The 12,025-nt window shown below is 48.8% G+C and overlaps 1 protein-coding gene across 4 annotated transcripts in view; it reads left to right on the top strand.

Annotated features, from left to right (window-relative positions):
• The first annotated feature begins 688 nt into the window (after window positions 1–688).
• PPM1H (protein phosphatase, Mg2+/Mn2+ dependent 1H) overlaps window positions 689–12,025 on the top strand; it is a 132,682-nt gene continuing 121,345 nt past the window's right edge. For 3 of the 4 annotated variants that reach the window (XM_035544252.2, XM_035544251.2, XM_035544253.2), the window contains exon 1: window positions 795–1,146. In XM_035544252.2, coding sequence (XP_035400145.1) covers window positions 899–1,146 — 248 coding nt within the window. In that variant the 5' untranslated portion in view covers window positions 795–898. Of the gene's footprint in view, window positions 1,147–12,025 lie in introns of all 4 variants that reach the window. The other variant, XM_035544250.2, reaches the window with a different exon arrangement.

The following is a 12,025-nucleotide window of genomic DNA, read 5'->3' as shown; positions in this document are numbered from 1 at the left end:
CGTTCCACTCCACAGGCCGCTGCTTTCTGGTGACTTAAAGGATTTTGGGAGCACTGGAACGTAACAGGGCACACACACAGCCGTGCCGGAGGGGACGGACCTCCTAAAAATGCTCTTGCTGCCATCTCAGCCCCGTTTCCCCCTCAGCCTGGCACACCCTGCCCCGCAACCTCTCCACACCTTTGGCTGCCCGCCACCTGAAGGAGGCCTGCCAAGATTTTTGTGCAGGAGTGCGACAGGGCCACTACGCCACAGACAGCCGAGGGGGGGTTGGATAAAACTTCCACGTCCCCAAATCTGCGGACACCCGGGCTCGTCCTTCGCCTGAGCATCCCCCTGCTCCATCCACCACGGCACCTGGGGGCCGGAGCAAACCCTCGGGGGGGGGGGGTCCCGCGGCCACGGCTCGGTGCCGGGAGGGTCGGGCCGCGGGCCGGGGAGGGCGGGGGGCGGCCCCCAGGTGGCTCTGCCCGGGGGCGGCCGTGCCGGGCCCGCCCGCTCCGCGCCGCCGCCGGCAGCCGTGGGCGGCCCCGCTCGGCCCGGCCCCGCCCGCCGCGCACCTGCCGGGGGCCGGGGGCAGGCGGGGGGGCGGCGGCGGCCGGCCGTGAGCTCCGGCGGTGCCGCAGGAGGAGCAGGAAGCGCCGGGGCGAACCCAGCCTCGCCATCACATGACTCAGCAGCAGCAGCCGCCGCCACCGGGCTGAGTCCAGCCGGGAGGGGGAAACCTGCCGCTGCTGCCGCCGCGATGAGCCCGCCGCCCCGCGGCCCCTGAGCCTTGAGCACCTCGGCCCGGCTCGGCCCGGCCCGGCTCGGCTCGGAGCTCCCCCCCCGGTGCGGGGTTGCGGCGGGGGCTCCCCCGTTGCGGGGGGCTCCCCGGCGGCGGCTGCGGCGGGGTACTATGCTCACCCGGGTCAAGTCCGCCGTGGCCAATTTCATGGGCGGCATCATGGCTGGCAGCGCGGGCGGCGAGCACGGCGGGGGAGGCGGCGGCGGCTCCGACCTGCCCCTGCGCTTCCCCTACGGCAGACCCGAGTTCCTGGGGCTGTCCCCGGACGAGGTGGAGTGCTCCGCCGACCACATCGCCCGGCCCATCCTCATCCTCAGCAAGGAGACGCGGCGCCTGCCCTGGACCACGGGCTACGCCGAGTGAGTACGGCTCCGGCGGGCAGGTGGGGGGCGGCCGGGCTCGTCCTGCTCCGCCCTGCCCTGCCCTGCCCTCAGCCCAGCGGCTCGGCTCTTCTCCCCCCTCTTCTACCCCCCTCCAGGCCTGCACGGCGCTCAAGGGCATCGATAGTCGGTTTTGGGGCAGTGGGGGGGCATCCGCGGTGCCCTGTCCTCCCCCCCAAGCGTTGGTGTCCCCCCAAGGAGGAGGGGGTGAGGCCGGAGCCCCGCCGGGACCGGCTGTGCCCAGCCGGGGCTGGGCAATGGAGGGGCTGTCGGTAGGGAGCTCGGCTTGTGTGGATGCTTCCCGCGAGCCAGGAGGGCTGGGATGGGGTCTGGGGGCACCTTCGTGTGCACCCAGCAGGCAAGAAGTCACACAGCGGTGGCTGGTTGCTTCTCCCCGAAGTGCCCCCAGCTTGGGGGAAGACATGAGGGACACGAGCTCTGAATTGATGGAAACAGTCCTAAAAGCGGGCTTCCCCACCGGCTCGTAGCTCTGATCCATGTCACGCTATTTGCTTTGGAGGGTGCCCAGCTGGGACCGGTGGTAGCCCTGAGCGCGAGTGACATGCTTGCACCTTAAGCACCGGCTGCAGGCAAAGGGCAGCGCTTGTTTGGATGCAGCTCCTCATCCCGCTGGCAAGGGCAGCGGCTGCGGAGGCAAGGCACGTCCTTGCACTTGACTCTTGTACCAGCACACGTTGCTGCCTTTGGTGATGCTGGGAGCAGGGCCGAGTATTTGATGTCTCCCTGCTGCTGTCTCCAAGTCCTGAATGTACCGTACCGTCCACATCGCTCCTACCTGGCAGATTGCTGAAGTCCTACCAAAGGAGCTCTTCCAAGCCACCAGCTCTTTTGCCGTACTGTCTCTTTGGGCATCCGTGAATTCCCAGCAAAGCTGCTGCAAACACTACAGCGAAGGCTTTGTGTTGCTAATGAGCAATTGCTAGCTTTATTTAAAAGGTTCGTATGAGTTGCTGCATCATTGGGGATGCTGAAATAGGAAGGGAGTTTTAAAGAATTTCAGATTGGATTGTTCTCCTCAGATTATTAAGGAGTTGAATATGCTGCTGAGCGAATTCCCCAGGAACTATAAGTTTAAATGTTTAAAAGTAAGCTCTGATTGTTCTGCTACTGTAATAGTCCCTTAAAAAGCAGTTCTTTACCAAAGCAAGTAAGTGCTGCTATTTTTAGCTTACGTGAGGTGCTGTGGCTTTCAGCGAGCAGCTGTAATTGCAGGTTGGTGACGGAGCGGGAGGGAGGCTCTCCGGCTCCCAGGTCTGCGCATCCACTGCTACCGGCAGCCTCTGCCCGGGACTGCCAGGGAAGGAAAATGAGGATGCTGGAAGGGGAAGGCTGGGGGAGACCCTGTAGCTGAAACCTACAGCTTGGGGGGAGCGTTTGGAGACAAGGTAGCCAGCTCTGGCGATAGTGAAAGGACAATGTGCCAGGATCACTTTCAAATACTTCTTTGAGCAGTTTGGTTAGTTGGAAGGCGTAAAAAAGTAACTGGTCTCCTCCATTCCTGCTGTTATCTCTGTGAAAAGAGATCAGCCTTTTGCTTTATCTGTTTGCTTGTTTTTCTTTTTTTATCTCATCCCCTCTCAGTGCAGTCCTGGCTGCAGTAACTGACTTGCGTGGAGCAGAGCTCAAGGGGGGTACTGCTGCCTTAAGGGAAGAGAAGAGCTCGTGGAAGTGTTACCAGGCTGATCCCAGAAACATCCCTCTGCACTTCCAAAATGGGGCTTGGTTGTAACCAGAAAATATCAAAAAGCTCACTGCGCTGTAGCTAAGAAGAAAACAGGGCTACCAAAATTATGTTGTCATCCAAAGGCGAAGCCATGCAACAGACATAATGCACAAAGAAAAAGAAGGAAATAAGGACAAAATTGGGTTTTGCCAAATTTGACTTATTTTTTTTTTTTTTCCCAACACTCCCCCCCTCAAGCTGTTACCAGGCTGTCTGAAAATAATTGCAAGATTTACTTGGTGGTATATATTGAAAATATCTGTTTTCCTTTTGGATTGCATTTGGATTATATAGAGAAAATAAAGGAAAAAAAGAAAAAGGAAGGTCAAATTACTATTATACATATTCTCAAGTTTGTTTGCTCAGAGGGATGTGGGGGAGGAAGTACTTTTATACCATTACTTAGCATTGTGTTAGCATCTGTATTAAGGAAACTAGCAGAGCAGTGCTTGCCTCTTGGTGCAGTACAAATGAGCACTTGCAAGAATGTCGGGGGCAGGCTTGGTGTCCTCACCAGCAGCTGGTGACATGCAAAGGGCAGCGGTTTAATTTGTGTTTTACTAGTTTGTTGGCAGTGATAGCTCTGGGCTCTGAGTTTTTTTATTCCTTGAAGTTAAGGAGAGGTTTGCTGTAGCCTTAGAAGATGGAGATTTAGCCCTGGAGAAAGTGTGTGCTGCCTTTATTACATCTTCACTAGTGTCACGGGCTGTGCACAGCAGGGTTGGAGTCACTGGATTTGTGCTCTGTGCCCAGTGCCAGTGCATGTCTTGCTGTCTTTGGGAGGAAATTTTGGCTTGGAGAACAGATCATCTGGATGCCTTGGCTCAGGAAGGCGTTTGCTGTGTTCATGTTCTTTAGTTGTGAAAGCATGTCAGTGTGCTGATGATACTGGAGCTCCCTCATGTCCTCGTGTCAGTGTTTCATCCAAGCTGGAGAATGTGTTTCGGGGTTAGAGCTAGTTCCTGTGCTGGACTAAGGCAGTCCAAGCCCACTAAATATATATATTCAGGGACTGTCTCTTGTTTCTTTGGTTCCCGAGGACAGGGATTTCTTACCACCTTAGACAGTGATAAAGAAACCCACCCTATTTTTTTCTTCTTCTCCTTAGCATCTGTGTTATATGCCTGTTCATCAGACTTGTCCCACTGGAACAAGCACTGGTCCTTCCCTTTTTCTATCTTTGCTCATACTGAGCTTTTTTTGTAATAGACATTTTTGCAATATTGCTCATCCATGTCATATATTTTAAGTAGGTAATTTAAAAAATAAGTTATCTCTGTGGTGTTATGCAGTGAAATGTAAATTAGCATTTAATTTTTATTATTAGCTTTCCCTCTTTCAGTGTTATAATTATTATGCAAAGCATGTAGGCAGGCAAATGAAATCTTCAAAAACATACTCAATGCTACCATAAAATATCATTGCTTCCTGAAATTTGTGGGAATCCCATAGGGAATCAGTTTTCCGTAGTGAGCAGACAGAAAATTGCCTTCCAAAACATCTGTCCTGTTACTCCCGTGGAAGACCTGAGACCCTGAATTTCAATTCTTCTTGATCTACAGAATAGCAGAAGGCAATAGATGTTTCAAAAAGAGATACTCTTATACTGCAGGCAGTCTTCTAGTGGTCGACAACTCCATAGAAAGAAAATGCAAGTTGTCCCACGTCTAGTAAGCTTTTTAATTGTCTTTAGAGGTATCAATTTGTTTAGAAATAATCTTTTTTTTTTTTTTAAACCAAGGACATCCCTGGCATAACTCTGCTGAATGTGGTTAGCTAACACACATCGGGAATGACCCAGGGAGTGAGCAGTCTGTTAACAAACATTCCTTTAAGTCTGCCTTTAATCCAGAGGGGTAAGGAGATTTGCTGCTCTCTGAAGAGTTCAGTGATTTATTTGAGTGAGGGGGGAGTCGCCCCTGACACTGCATTTGCTCGTTGCCCCCCTGCCCTCCAAAGGCGTCTGTGCTCCAAGGCTGAAGAGCTCCTCTGACCTTCACCTCGAGCTAGTTTCTGAGCATCTGCTTGGATTGTGCTGTTACCGGGAGGAAAACTTCTGTAGTCCCTCTCTCTGCTTGGCTTTAGCGTGTTGTGACCTCTTTCCCGCGGTTTCTGCTAAGCTGCCATCGGCCCCAGTGCTAAACTCCAAACGTAACCGGCCAAGTGGAGGCAGCAGCAGAGCTGGAGGACATTAAATGGGTTGGGTGGTATTCGTCTGGCTGAACTCTGCCTGTAACACTATTTTTTCATCTTTTTCTCTATCTATCCTGTTCCTGCTTTGAAAACAGAGCATCGCTAGGGTGGAGCAGAGCCTTCCTCTCCTGATTGAATTATCTGGAGTACATATAGCACAAAAAAAGAAGTCCTAAATTTGAAAGTGACAAAGAAATAGCCTTGTTCTGGTGAAGTTGCAGAGAAACTGCAAGTGAATAACATTTTGTGATAGAAAAACAAAACTTGAGTCATTTTTCATCTCTATTGAACGTGGATGTGCATTTCTGGTGGTCCATAATTTAGTGCTGCAATTGCTTTTCTAAATAATGAGTCCTGGGGGTGGGATCATAGCTAGATTTTTCTCTATCACATGCTTTCTTCTCTTTTCCCTACTCTTACCTTTCAATGATCTCTTTGGAGACTAGTATCAAAAGGTACCATTAAATGCACTTAATAGAATATTTAAGGGAAATGTGGAAACAGGCTCGTATGTTGTCTGTGACTTTATGCAAGGGCTTGTTTTGCTTTTTTTTTTTTAATTTCTAAATGCCACTCTAGATACCTGTGCAGTTCCAAGTCATAATAGGTAGCTCGAAACTAGGCCTTTGTGGTGCGTATGCGTCTTGGCTTTATAAAATCAATTTATTATCCCAGTGGTGCCTTTTGTTTGATGAGCCACAAAGTCCGGGCTCTTTTTTCCATAATGTTACATTTCAGAAGTCTTGCGATGCTGTGGTTTCTCTGCTCTGCAGGCCTGCAGTAGCAATTACATCTGCTCTGTGGTGAGGTGACTGCTGGCCCGTAATGGATGCAGAGTTGTAGGTGAAGTATGACGACTGTGTCCTTCTGCAGTGTTATTCCAGAGGCACGTTGTTACAGCAATAACTTAAGCTTAAAATGAAAAAGGCAAAAGGTGGGAGGGAGAAGGGAAGCTTATGGATTTTATTTCTGCTCCAAGTACTGGTTGTTTGGTAAGGCTGGTGATGTTGCAGCATGTTTTCTCATGCTGTGTTACTTAGCTTATAAGAAACGAATGTATGCAAGGACTGAGTGAAGGATTTTTAGTAAAATCATTTCCATCCACTTTCAGTCGTCAGAAATTTTAGGTTGGCACAATCAAGCCCAAACTTGTTGATTTTCAGGGTTAAAATAACAGAGAAGTCGTTTTCCCCCTGAAGTACCTTTCACATTCTGTCTAGACTGAACTGTTTATACAAATGCTGAGCGTTGCAATAACCCTCTGAGGTAGGTGGAAGCTCACCACGTCTGTGAGGTGGGATAAACCAAAGCACAGAAACTGCCTGGCCGGAGTTGGGCAGCGTGGCAGCGGATAGCGGAGGGCTTGCAGCTCCCGATCCCTTATTCTGATGCCCATCGCCTGTTACTAGCAGCGTTTGGCTCCTGTGAATTGCAAGTTATGTTCTCCTTTCTGGGAGCCAGTCTTTCGAACCGTCAGCTGGGAGCATGACTCATCCCCTGCCTGTAAACAGGTTTCTTGTGTGTGTTCTGCTTGGTACAGATTTCAGGGGGGTAGCGTGCCCGGAAAAAGGAATACCTTTTTCGTCTTGTTCTGTTTGCCTTTTTCCTCAGGTTGAATACACAGAAATAACGAATCGCTTTCCTTTTTAAACTTTTAAAAATACTGTTTACTTTTTCCCCTATATCTGGATAAAATCATGTTCCTTAATTCTTTCTGTAGTTCAGAAGGCAGGACTGAATAGGACCTGATGGATGAGCTAAAAATTCAAGTCCCATATGTGTACCTAAAGAAGCCTGAACGCTCTTCCTGTGAACGAATTATTCTTTTATGCATAATATAATCTTAACTTTAAATAAGAGTTTGGCAATGTATATTAAGCCTGGGCCCATACAAAACAGCCTTCAGAAACCTCATGGTAGCTGTAAAAGCTTCAGAAATCCCTCTCCTTGTGTAAGAGCTGATACCATAACATTTAATATTTATGTAATGGCTCTAATCTGCCAAGTGTCTTGCAAATAATCACTTCAGAACAACCTCGCAGAAGAATATACGTGTGCAAATGTCCTGCTGCTTCAGCTGAAGAAACTGAGGCAGCGAGGATAAGCTCTGGCAAGGGGGGGAGTTACGAATGTGGAAAATGAGTCCGGTGTTCGAAGTTGCGTGCTTGGACGACACAATTTTTCCTGCCTTTCTGTGCTTGGCTTTTCCTATGTGGTCTCTGGTTTCTTAGAACTAATCAGGAGGGAGGGCACGGGGGAAAGGGTAAATCATGTGCTCTGGTGTTTTTAATGTTGTCTAAATTGCATGCACATGATTCCTAAAGAGACAAATAGGAAATCCATCCCTCTCTGCTGTCTCGTGCTGTTGGTCCCAGGGGCTGAGGACTGGTGTTGTTTGAGGAGCTTGCTTGAGCTTGGTCCCAGCTCCCAAAATGGGAGGGCATCCGTGTCTTCCTGGGCAGTTTTGGCTTGTCCGATTTCACCAGGCTCTGTCAGTGGTCGGCGAGCGCTCTGGCTTGGCTCCTTTCCCTCCAGTACAGCTGCATTGCTCAGGAAGGTACGTGCTATAAGGAAATCTGACAGGGCTGTGCCCCTGAGGGTGAACCTCTTCCAGCCCGTGAATGTGATCAAATGAAACGTGCTCGCATTAACCTTGAAGGGAAGCGGAGCTGCAAAGCACAATTCATCCCTGTGACAGGACCCGTGTATTGCATGAGGAAGAAATATGGTTTGTGGGTTTAAGGACAGGTTGGTCAGCTCTGTGTTCAGCTGCACCCTGAATATGACTCGTGATTGAACTCGCTGCTCTAAAATGCAAGACGTTGTGCCAGGCAACTCAGTGTTAACTGTGCTTTTTGTCATCTCTTAACTCTCTAAGGACCTTTTTTCCTCCCAGTGAAGCAGGAGGAGGAGGATGACTTGTAAGACTTGGTTCCTATTTGGCCAGTTACATTCACCAGGTAGGGTTTACCTTTAGGATGGCTACATGCAGTACATTTGAAGAATGCAAGAGGAGGCCAGCACGTCCATGGCAGTGGTGTTGCTGGTTTCACCCATGACCCACTTGCCTGGTCCCCCCTCCAGCAGCACGTCTGTTATACCCTGCCAAACGTCCTCATAGTGGGAGGCAGCAGCTGACACTGGTAAATGCAGAGGTTGGAGCAAGGCTCTGAGCCTTGGTGCTGGCAACGTGTAGCTGGGGAAAACCAAAATATGGACCTGCGTACTGCTCCACACTCATGCTGATTCAACACAACCCCCCACCAACACCAATAAAAAACAGAACACAAAAGGGTTATCAGTGTTGCTGTGGCAGGTGCGCCTCTCTGGCGTGAAGCAGGGTGGCAGTTCTCCTCTTATGGGGTCTGTATTTGATCATCTGTTACTATCACTTGTGTTCAGCTTCATTTCATTTCTTTATCTTTCTTTCCTTTAATACCAAAGGTTGTATTAACACCTCGCATTTGTGATGGCTGTGGTGGTGCTCTTCCCAGACGGTTACCATCTCTGAGGCAGGGATCGAGTGGGCCTGGTCCTCCACAAGGAAGCAGCAGCGTTGCATCAACCTCTTTCTCCTCTGGTGCAGAGAGATCAGGATCAGGCTGTCCCATCGGTTTCGCTCCTGATAATGTCAGGTTGTTCTTAACTTTGCTGGGCATCTCCTGTGCTGGAGGAGGAATGCTGTCAGATCCTGTTGGCTCTGCACACTTTCTTCTCATGGAAGCAGACCCTGGGTTCTGATGGTCACTGTGGCTGAGGTGGATAATAATTTCCAACCTTTCCTCCTCCCCCCTTACCCACACTTTCTTTTTGAACTGCTACCATAAGGTGTTTAATCCCGGCTGACTGATTTTGATGCCATTCAGGCTGTCTTCAGCGTGGCTTGTAGCTGTGATAGCACCCTGATATTGTGAGCTGGTGCAGTTAGATGGGCCTTGCTTTTCAGGGAGAGAGGGTTGGGGGAAGAGTGGGAAGCCATGTACTGCCTTGTGTATGCTTTCCATGTGGGATTCTGCTCTAATAGGAGAAGAAAGACTGAGCTTTGATTGCATCTTTTGCTACTCTTGTTTTGCACTGTAAACAGTTAGTTTGGAGAGGGGGGCAGCATCTGTGTGCTTTGGAGTAGAAGAACAACTGCTGTTTGTGTTAGTCCACAGTGGTTTTGTGGACTGCATTCTGATGTCCTGCATACCACTACTTCCGAAATCTTACGTCAGTGTCCTGGACTGGCGTTAGAGGTCTCCAGGGTTGTCTAGAGATCCTGTTGTAGTCATAGCTCTGCTTACAAAGTCTTCCCAGTTAAATTCTTCTATTAAACTGCTGGTCCTGCAGCTAGGCTACTTTTATGCTGTCCTGCCTGTGCCTCTGCCCCCTTACACAAAGGTACCGACAGAGACGAGGTCTCTCTTTGCTCCTGCTCCTCCCGTGAGCCCTTCCGAATTTCCCAGTTTGTTCTGTCCTTCATGGCCTGTTATAATTTCTGCTCTCCAAGCTTCCTGCAGAGAGGTGCAAGAAATCCAATTCCAGCCAAGCAAGCTCTTTTATTTTTTATTTTTTGCCAACACTGATTCATTGAGACTAAGTGTTGTTTGTCCGTCTTTAGGTACGTGTTAGAGGCCTCCTTAGAAACAGATGATGCATAGTGCATGGTCGTAATGTCACAAAATATCTACCAAGCAGAACTAATGGTCTGGTCCCTAGTCAGGTCTGAAGTAGGATGGAGGACACATCTCCAACTCTTGTCTGGGACAGTGGTCTGTTTTGTGAAATAGTCTAAAGGGAAGAAACGTTACCCCTGTGTTCTCCTGAGGTCTCTGTCTTCAGCTATAGCAGGTCACCCTGCGGACAGACGTGCTGCTGGCTGGGATCCGTCGGGTCTTCCAGAAATGGCAGCTTCAGCCTTTACCCAGCTGTGAAACACTTGATATACCTTCTCCGGGGTGAAACAGGATCCCTTGTGCTGCAAGCTGCCCGGCACTTGGAAGGCTGAGAAAAAGCTGTAGGTATTGCTGCTCTGAGTATGGAGGCTTTTTGTTAGGTTTTGGAGGATGCAGTTTGAGAGGTCAGTGAGTTTCCCAAAGTGGCAATGGTAGTGAATGAAATGATGATGATTATCATTATTTAATTCCCCCCTCGTGAGGGAAGTTGCTTTTTTTTTTTTCCCTTGGTTGTGGACTTTTTTCCTTCTTTGGTTGGTCATGAGGAGGAGAAAATGAGAAGCTGCGAGTCCAATAGCTAGAAGCAAGACTTCCTGTAGTATCTGGTTGGGAAGTACGTTCCTGAAATGGCTGCAGGCCCCAGGGCTGTCACAGGGAGCCGAGCCCTGTCCTGTGAGTGCAGTTTGCAAATTGTTTCAAGGTGAGAGCCACTGTGTTCAACCCATCACATCCCAGCTGCCCGCACATGCCAGGCTTGCTGAGCAGCATGAAAGTGCTCAAGGGTGAACTTTTCCTGCATTTCCACTGGTTTTAGGAGATGTGCAGGGGGTTTAGTGCCCCCTTGCCCTCAGACCCCATTAATTCCCTGGCTCAGCTTCTGTGTGAGCTCCTTGGCGTTTAGAGTGTAGGTCTTAGGTTTTTGTTTATTTGTTCAGCAGGATGTGATGCTTTGCAGAAGTCTGTGCAGTAAAACTGAGTTCCTTAAATTACTGCTTATAAGTTTGTGTGGTTTTTGGTGCCTTTTTTTTCCTGAAACAATTTCTGAAATTTTAGAGAAAGTGGTGTGTTTTTTTTACCCAAATCTGTTTTAAAGGTCTTTGTTTCAGGTGTGAATGCTGGATTTTTGTGCTAAAGTTGACTCTACAACACAATTCAAGCTAGTTTTTGTTTTTCTATGCTGCACTTATTTGTAGGTGTCTTGGAAAAAGGAAATTCTCTCTTCCCCCCCCCCCCCCATTCATTTCCAAGGACTTCCTCATTGGATTTAAATTAGAACTTTTAAAACTTTTCCTTCAGAAATTTTAAGAGCCCTAGAGTGAAACCTGCACTGTGTGTTTGGTGCTGCTGAGGATGGAGTATACCTTTCGATTCAGATAGGCAGGTGTTCAGAAATGAGAAATTCTGATCTTAAAGCTAACTCTAACAAATATGGTTGCTTAAATCATCACATACGTCAGAGCTTTTTGAGTTGTTCTGAAATGAGCAATTTCAGAATATTTGCAGAATATAAATATTTTCCTCCCATCTTCCCTTCCTTTCCACGAAAAAAGTGTTTTCCAACCATTCTCTTACGTCTTTTGAAGGCAAGAACTTAAATCAGGCACATGTGCTCTATACCAATATTATCAGGAAATGATAGATGAGAAAATCTGTGACCACTTCTTTAGGCTGGGGCTCCCTCCAGTGTACTTGTCAATGTCATTTTAAGGTCTCTGTCCTTTTCCAGTAGTGCAAAGCTGGGAATTACAGCTGAACGAGCGCCTTCAGCAACCCCTCTGGCATAATCCCCTAAAACCCAGGTCTGTGGATTGTAATTCTATTAGCTGTTAATCAAATGAAGTCGGGAAGAATGCAGCTGGCATGCAGGAATGTGGGAAGTTCTCTATCTCTGGCTGTAATCCTGCTTTTAGAGGGAAAAAAAAGTTATAGGCTAATGTGATTAACTGTAATCCCATTCTTGCTGGGTTTGAGAGAAGTGCCTGATGCCTACATCACCAGCTAGCTCTATCGAGCACCCGAAGGGCTTCTGTGGAGGGGCTAGCAATTGTTTTGCTACTCAGCTGGTTGTCTTTGAAAAAAGACAGTGGCAAGAGAGAAATGAACTGTCCTAGTTCGCACTTTGTTTCTACTCTTTGTTGCTCAGCGTAATTCAGAAATCTGAAACCAAGAGGATGGAAGTGGAAACACAAAAGGAGCATAATCCTTTCAGGCAGCTGTGTTATGTTTCAACATGGGCAAGAAGCAACTTATACATACACTGCAA

This window comes from Cygnus atratus, chromosome 1, assembly GCF_013377495.2.
Source record: "Cygnus atratus isolate AKBS03 ecotype Queensland, Australia chromosome 1, CAtr_DNAZoo_HiC_assembly, whole genome shotgun sequence".
Taxonomy (NCBI): domain Eukaryota; kingdom Metazoa; phylum Chordata; class Aves; order Anseriformes; family Anatidae; genus Cygnus; species Cygnus atratus.
This window is presented reverse-complemented; position numbering and strand designations above follow the sequence as displayed.